Genomic DNA, 8,171 nt, shown 5'->3' on the forward strand with positions numbered 1-8,171 from the left:
TTAAACCCATCAAATAAGACATTCATTGACATATGAGATAACCACATTCTTTTATACATCAGAGTTTCATACAAAAGTATTACATGTTAACAACAAAAGCAAGATGCCTTACAGGCTTACAGCTTTCCAAGTTAACACTTGGTTACAACAAAAGAGTTCTAACTCGTTTACACATAAAGCCCTTGGCTTGAAATTACATGTAATACATCAAAAAGATAACGACAAAAGTATGTCCGCCTCTAGCCTCCCAAGCTATGTCCTTGGAGGTGGCATGCTACCTGTACCTGAAAATGATATTCCCATATAGGGTGAGCCACAGCCCAGTAGAGATATACTAAACCAACCATGGACAATGACTAAAAGATTAGCAATTGATAGATGGCCAACACTGATACATTCACATAAATCACATATTTATGTCATACGACTTATGAGTCCAAGTTACCTTTCATTTTCCCTTCTTCAACAGATAGACATATTAGCTCTATCATCATCTCAACAGATATGTATAAAAACTATATCCCACATTCACAGATAAGCATATAAGCTATATCCACATTCTCAACAGATATGTATAACAACAATAACCCACATTCACAGATAAGCATATGAGCTATATCTACACTTCACAAAGATAAGCATATGAGCTCTATCTTCACTTCTCTAGACAAGCATATGAGCTGTATCTACGGAGTTCATCCCCTATCTTCTCCCAACACTATCCGGTTTAGAGGTACATCCCCTATCTTCCCCTAAACCGCGGAGTACATCCCCCATCTCCTCCTCTATACATAACGTATACAAACACATTGGTTCTATGTACAATCACTCAATACATATAACTAATGTATTCTATCAACCGTCAAATTCCATGACACATTCCATTGATTAGTTTCCGTTTGCCTAATCATCATGCATTGTCTACAACAATCACGACTATCCTCCACCGATAGCCCAAAGCAATTATTTCTAAACAGAAAATAAATGCACAATGGATATTCAATCAACATTTCATTTCGGTGTGTGATAAACAATTCAACTACACCCTTTAACCCCATACATTCCCAATCTCGACAATTCCATTTCATTTCCTCATTTCTCACAATTAATTATCCCAATTAATCAAACAATGTAATTAGGTCATTATCCATAATTAACATTTCAACCCTTAGGTCCCATTTTCATCAATGATTCAACATTTATTCCATTTCTCTATGCCAAACATGCATTTAGGTTTATTACAAATAAAACCTCAACTTTTGTAAAATTACACAAAAGTCCCAAACTTTCACAAAATTACCAAACCAACCCCAACATCTCAAAATACTAAAATTTAAAGACAAAATCCATAGAGAGGAGTAGGATATCCCTACCTCAAATTCGGAGCCCCAAAGAAGAAGATGACAAAACCCAACGTGCTCCAAAACCCGAAATTTTCAGATTTAAAATGTAGCCCTCGATGATCAACAACTTTTTTCTAAAGGCCAAAGATGAGCAAATCACTCCTACTAGATCAAAACCTAGAGAGAAGGTAGAGTTCTAGAGTGAGAGGCTCAACAATGGTGTTTTTGGAAAAGTAGGAGAGAGAAGAGAAAGTGAAAAAGTGATTTGAAGAGTCAAAACTCGGGACTTAAACCCAGTCGCTCCGCTCGAGCGTAAAATACCCCGCTCGAGCGTAACTCACAGACTCCCACTCGAGCGCCAACAATCCCGCTCGAGCGCCGGATGCACTCTCCCAGCACTTTTACAGAGCCAGGTCTCCGCTCGAGCTTCCAACTTCCCGCTCGAGCGGAACTCACACAACCCCGCTCGAGCGGCTAATCCCACGCTCGAGCGTCCAACACTGCACAGGAAATACTGGATGGGTGTATTCCCCGCTCGAGCGCCCAAACCCCCACTCGAGCGTACAGGCCAAAATCTGGGCAACTAGTTTTGGTTTCTAAACTCAACCAACTTGTAACAAATCTGCCCAACACATCCTATAACTCAAAATACAAAGTAAAGAGGATGCAAACAAGATGATAAACAACTACCAACATCCACGGACACATGTCCGGATCACTGTACAACAAGGGTAAACCCGGGATCGCTATACTTTTTGCAGATGCCTTGGAACAAATGCCAAACTATGTCAAATTCCTAAAGGACATCATTTCTAAGAAGAGAAGGTTGGAGGAGTTTGAAACAGTGAAGCTTTCTGAAGAATGTAATACTATTCTTCAAAAGAAATTACCTCAAAAATTAAAAGATCCAGGGAGTTTCATTTTGCCTTGCACTATTGGAAATTCATTTTTTGATAAAGTTTTATGTGATCTTGGTGCTAGTATTAACCTTATGCCACTTTCTGTTTACAGGAAATTGGGACTTGGAGAGATGAAACAAACAACCATTTCTTTGCAACTAGCAGACCGATCTATTAAGTGTCCACGTGGAATCATAGAAGACGTATTGGTAAAGGTGGATAAATTTATTTTTCCTGCTGATTTTGTGGTGTTAGATATGGAGGAAGATCAAGAAGTCCCACTAATTCATGGCCGACCATTCTTGGCTACGGGAAAGGCTTTGATTGATGTTCAAAAGGGTGAGTTAAAATTGAGAGTGAACAAGGAAGAGATTATGTTCAACATCTACCAAGCCATGAGATTTCCAGAAGATCCAAGCACTTGCTTTCGGGTAGATGTCATTAAGCAATGTATAGAAGAAGCCTTTCAAGAAAATGTGCCAACTGATCCCCTAGAATGATCCTTGCAGCAGGTTACATCACTTAGCAATGTATTGGAGAGGCTAGAGCCAATGGTAGCAAAGATGGATGCTGAAACTTCTAAAGAAAAAATGCAGCAAACTACAACTCCAGAGTTGAAGCAATTACCTCAGCATCTTCGCTATGCATTCTTGGGTGATAGTTACACTTTTCCAGTGATTGTTGCGGCATCACTCACATCCGAAGAAGAGGAAAAGTTGTTGCGTGTGTTAAGGGAGCATAGAACAGCCTTGGGATGGACTATTTCTGACATAAAAAGTATAAGTCCTTCCATTTGCATGCACAAGATTTTAATGGAGGAACTTTACAAACCGTTGATCGAGCACCAAAGAAGATTAAATCCAGCAATGAAGGAAGTTGTGAGAACTAAAATTTTGAAGCTCCTCAATGCTGGAATTATTTATGTTATTTCAGACAGCTCATGGGTAAGTGCAGTGTAGGTTGTACCGAAAAAGGGGGGAATGACGATGGTGAAAAACGACAACAATGAGTTGATCCCTACAAGAACAGTCACGGGTTGGCGTGTATGTGTGGATTATCGCAAGTTGAACAAAGAAACAAGGAAGGATCATTTGCCACTTCCCTTCATTCATCAAATGTTGGATCGATTGGCCGGGTATTCCTATTATTGTTTCTTAAATGGCAGCTCAGGGTATAACCAGATTGCCATAGCCCCCGAGGATCAGGAGAAAACTACATTCACATGCCCTTATGGAACATTTGCTTTTAGGAGGATGCCTTTCGGATTATGCAATGCCCCAACGACATTTCAATGTTGCATGACGGCTATCTTTTCTGATATGGTGGAAGATATAATCGAAATTTTCATAGATGACTTTTCAGTTTTTGGTACATTTTTTGATCATTGTTTGCATAATTTAACTCTTGTTTTGCAGAGATGTGAAGATAAAAATCTAGTCTTAAACTGAGAGAAGTGTCATTTCATGGTTTAAGAAGGGATCGTGCTTGGCCATAGAGTGTCATCCAAAGGAATTGAGGTGGATAGAGCTAAAATTGCAACCATAGAAAAACTACCACCTCCAAAGAATGTGAAGGGAATCTGAAGCTTTTTGGGACATGCAGGATTTTATAGAAGATTTATAAAGGATTTTTCTAAACTCTCTAAACCTTTATGTAATCTTTTTGAAAAATATTCTACATTTGACTTTGGTGATGTTTGTTTGCAGGCCTTTAATGCAATCAAGAAGAAACTAATTTCAGCACCAATTATGACCGTACCTGATTGGAGTCAACCTTTTGAAGTCATGTGTGATGCAAGTGACTTTGCAATTGGAGCAGTATTAGGACAAAGGCGAGATAAACTGTTTAGGCCCATTTATTATGCAAGCCGGACATTGAATGAAGCTCAATTGAATTATGCAACAACTGAGAAGGAGATGCTTGTTGTGGTGTTTTCTTGTGACAAATTTCGGTCTTACCTCATTGGTACAAAGGTGATAGTGTTCACTGATCATACAGCACTTCGCTATTTGTTTGGCAAGAAGGATGCTAAACCTAGGCTGATTCGTTGGATCCTACTTCTGCAAGAGTTTGATTTGGAGATTCGAGATATGAAAGGAAGCGAAAATTCGATTGCTGATCATCTCTCTCGAGTGGAGCAAAATGAAGTAAGATCAGATTTAGTGATCTAAGAAAGATTTCCTGATGAGCAATTGTTTGCAAGTGAGATCAAGCTTCCTTGGTATGCTGATATTGTAAATTACCTAGCTTGTAAAGTATTGCCACCAGATCTCACTTACTACCAATGTAAGAAGTTTTTGCATAATGTGAAATATTATCTTTGGGATGAGCCTTTGCTATTCAAAACATGCTCTGATCAAATCATTCGAAGATGTGTGCCAGAAGAGAAGATGCAAGCTATTCTCCATCATTGCCATTCCTCATCATATGGAGGACACTTCGGAGCAACCCGAACAGCAGCTAAGGTGCTCCAGAGTGGTTTCTTTTGGCCATTTATTTTTCGTGATAGTTATACTTTGGTGAAAACTTGTGGCCGGTGCCAACGTATGGGAAATATTTCAAGGCATCAGAGTTACGATTGAAAAATATCTTAGAGGTTGAGTTATTTGATGTTTGGGGAATAGATTTTATGGGGCCTTTTCCTCATTCTTTTGGCTTTGTTTATATCTTGTTAGCAGTTAATTATGTGTCAAAATGGGTGGAAGCAATTGCTACAACAACAAATGATGCAAAGGTAGTGCTCAAATTTCTGCATAAGAATATATTCACAAGATTTGGCACTCCACGAGCGATTATTAGTGACGAAGGGACCCACTTTTGCAACAAGTTGTTTGATAACCTTCTTTCTAAATAGGGTGTGAAGCACAAGATAGCACTTGCCTATCATCCTCAAACTAATGGCCAAGCTGAAATTTCAAATTGAGAAATCAAGAACATCCTTGAGAAGACGGTCAACACCAACAGAAAGGATTGGGCAAAGAAGCTTGATGATGCTTTGTGGGCATACCGTACAGCTTTTAAAACACCTATCGGGATGTCTCCTTACCGATTAGTGTTTGGAAAAGCATGTCATCTCCCTGTTGAGTTGGAGCATAAAGCTTATTGGGCTGTAAAGAAGTTGAATTTCGATTTGAAGGTAGCAGGGGAAAAACGACTTCTTTAATTGAATGAGATGGATGAGTTGCAGAATGATGCTTATGAAAATGCAAAGATCTACAAAGACCGAACGAAGAAGTGGCATGACAAACAGGTTCTTAGGCATGAGTTTGCTCCAGGACAGCAAGTTTTACTCTTCAATTCACGAAGTTAAGTTCCAGATGGACAGGTCCTTATACAATTGACAAAGTTTCCTCTTTTGGAGCAATAGCCTTGAAGGACAAGACTGGGAATATATTCAGAGTTAACGGTCAAAGATTGAAGCACTATTATGGAGAACAAGTGGAGATGAAATGTGCATTGATTCCTCTTGGAGATCATAATTGATGAAGATTGAAAAGTTTGGCTGTAGACTTTAAAACAAGCGCTTATGGGAGGCAGCCCACAGTATTTTTATTATTCTTTTCTTTTTATTTATTTATTTGAATAATTTGGATTTTGATGTAGGTTTATTTAGCATGAATAAAGAGCTGAAAATTGCAAATTACAGCTGATTCACCATGAAACCAGGGAAGTTCCTTTCATTTCTTCAATCTTTCTCACTTTTGAATTACAATGAGGACATTGTTTAGTTTAAGTTTGGGGATGTAAACTCCTATAGTCATTTTTTATTTTTATTTTTTCTCTGATTTTATAAGTCTTGAGTTGTTGGATTCTCTTGCCAAGCACGTATTTGAGTATGATTGAATTCTCTATGACTGCAATTTGTGATTGAGGAGGCTTTGAGAAAAAATTTAAAAAATTTCTATTATGTCAGGCAGAGTTTTGTGGGTGCTTTGATTTAAATCTTTGACCTTGAACATAATCGAGCACATAGTCATTTTTTTTTTCTTCATTCCATTTTGCTTATGAAGAGAAGGAGTTGAATTAACTGGGTCAGAGAAGTTCAATCTTGCTTTGTTCTAGAATCGGTTGATGGATCCTTGAGGCGAAATCCTAGTTGATACCAAATATTAGAGAAATGATCTAGGCATTTTTTGTGATAACCAAAAAGCTTTCCCAGCCGTCCTGATTATCATACCATCATTGCATGGTGTATTTCTATAGTTAACCCCCTTGAGCCTTATTTTACATGAGCCTTTGTTTATTCTTTTAACTACATAAACCGTTTCTAGCCTGAAAAACCATGAATTTACCCTAACAAACTGAGAAAATATTTTGGTGGAAATTCACATTTAAAGAGAAAGTTATTTCAAAGGAAATTATCCGCATTATGTTTGCTCTGTTTGATCAAAGTGGTCTTTTCTAAAAAAAAAAAGGGTGAATGGTAAGAATCGAAAAAGCTTGAAGCGGTTGAAAATGTGAGAAGGCTATGAATATCGGGGTGGTTGAATGAAAGAGAAGGGATGCTTAAAAAAAAGAAAAAAAAAAAAGAAAAAAAAGGAAAATCAATAAGTGGAGTGTATTTGGTATTGTGGATCTCTTTTATTGTTCTTTCCACCAAGTATTTTCCTAGTTTGCTTTGTTTTTCCATATCCATTTCTTTCTTAGCCCTTACCCTGTGGCCTATCATTACAACCTGATTAAAGACCCTTTGATCTCTAATTTTGGTGTTGACTACATTAGTGGAGAGGATTTTTGAAAATTGGATTTATGGGGTTAAGTTTTGAAAGAATTCTTCTGATTTTAGTTGTTCTGCTTTTATCTGAATTGGCAGGTGGTTAGGAATTAAATTGACTATATCACACACACACTCAAGGACTTAGCTTTAGGTTGAAGTAAATGCTTAACTCTTGCTTGAAAAATTGCTAAATTTTTTATTGCTTTTCCAGCTATCTTTGATGTTAAAAGAGGAAGATACTAGTGATGAAATCAAAATTCAGATCATGGCTTGGTGAGTGATGATACTTCTCTATGGTTTCTAGTTTATCTTGTCTATAGTGGTCTTTTATTTTATTTCCTTTTGTTTGAGGAGAAACAAAGTTTTAAGTTTGGGGGTGTTTGATGACTTGCATAATAGATGTATAATTTATCACTTCTCATCTTTAAACTTTAGTATAATTTTATTTATTTTTTTGTTGATTTTAGGCTTCATTGTTGTTATTTAAATTTTATTTCAGGTTTGAAGAAAATGAGGATTGAAAAGTTGCTGTTTAAAAGATAAAGATAAAGTCAAATTCTTTTGAATAAAAAATTGGCATTTTGAAATATGAGAGGGGTTCACGCAAGGATTGTTACAAATTGTTTTCTTGCCTTTTGGAGTGGGACCCATCATCTTTTCTAAGAGAAATTTGGATAGACACAAGACAAGATTGACTTGGTCTTCACAAAAGGAATTGTAGCCTTTATTTTTGGGATTTGATGGAAGAGATAGCAGATTTTCAAGCAATCTGTTTTGGAGCCGCACATTGCACGCACGAAAGAGACGTACGACATTGGATTTGAATTTTTTTGATAAAGTTTTGGCACCTGTATATATATAGGAGATATTCTCTTTTTTGAGAGAGAGAGGCAGAGAGAAAGAGGACGAAACAGAAAGCGAAGCATTTTTCAGAGTTCATTTCTCTTCTATTATTCTTAGAAAAATTATGGTGAATTCGTTTGTGTTTTGTTTAAATTTTAGCATGAACTAAATTCTCTTATTTCTTGGAAAACGATGTAATCTAGTTCCGAACCATGCTTGCTTTTCTATGCTAATTTGAAGTAATTTTCTTCTATGTTTGTTTGATTTATTCTAAACTTATTGCTTCTAATTAATTAGCCATTAATTAGATGATTTTAATTTTGTGATTTGCTATCGAAAGAGGAAATTACAAGATAGATCTTGGATATT

The 8,171-nt window shown here is 36.9% G+C and overlaps 1 protein-coding gene across 1 annotated transcript; it reads left to right on the forward strand.

The window, feature by feature from the left end:
* Positions 1-2,118: 2,118 nt before the first annotated feature.
* LOC114308756 (uncharacterized) lies at positions 2,119-7,480 on the forward strand. Its single transcript, XM_082917901.1, has 6 exons — positions 2,119-2,673; positions 2,755-3,186; positions 3,949-4,389; positions 7,056-7,058; positions 7,171-7,232; positions 7,459-7,480. The coding sequence occupies exons 1-6, from the start codon at positions 2,119-2,121 to the stop codon at positions 7,478-7,480; spliced, it is 1,515 nt and encodes a 504-aa protein (XP_082774027.1).
* Positions 7,481-8,171: the final 691 nt, after the last annotated feature.

Source organism: Camellia sinensis, chromosome 3 (assembly GCF_055761805.1).
Source record: "Camellia sinensis isolate YWXY chromosome 3, ASM5576180v1, whole genome shotgun sequence".
Lineage (NCBI taxonomy): Eukaryota > Viridiplantae > Streptophyta > Magnoliopsida > Ericales > Theaceae > Camellia > Camellia sinensis.

What these genes read in the sequence shown, in the direction of transcription:
- LOC114308756 (XM_082917901.1), top strand. Translation starts at nt 2,119, where the DNA reads ATGCCAAACTATGTCAAATTCCTAAAGGACATCATTTCTAAGAAGAGA. An exon ending in ATCCAAGCACTTGCTTTCGG is followed by an intron (nt 2,674 to 2,754) that starts GTAGATGTCATT and finishes TCCTTGCAGCAG; the next exon opens with GTTACATCACTTAGCAATGT. An exon ending in TTATTTCAGACAGCTCATGG is followed by an intron (nt 3,187 to 3,948) that starts GTAAGTGCAGTG and finishes GTTTGTTTGCAG; the next exon opens with GCCTTTAATGCAATCAAGAA.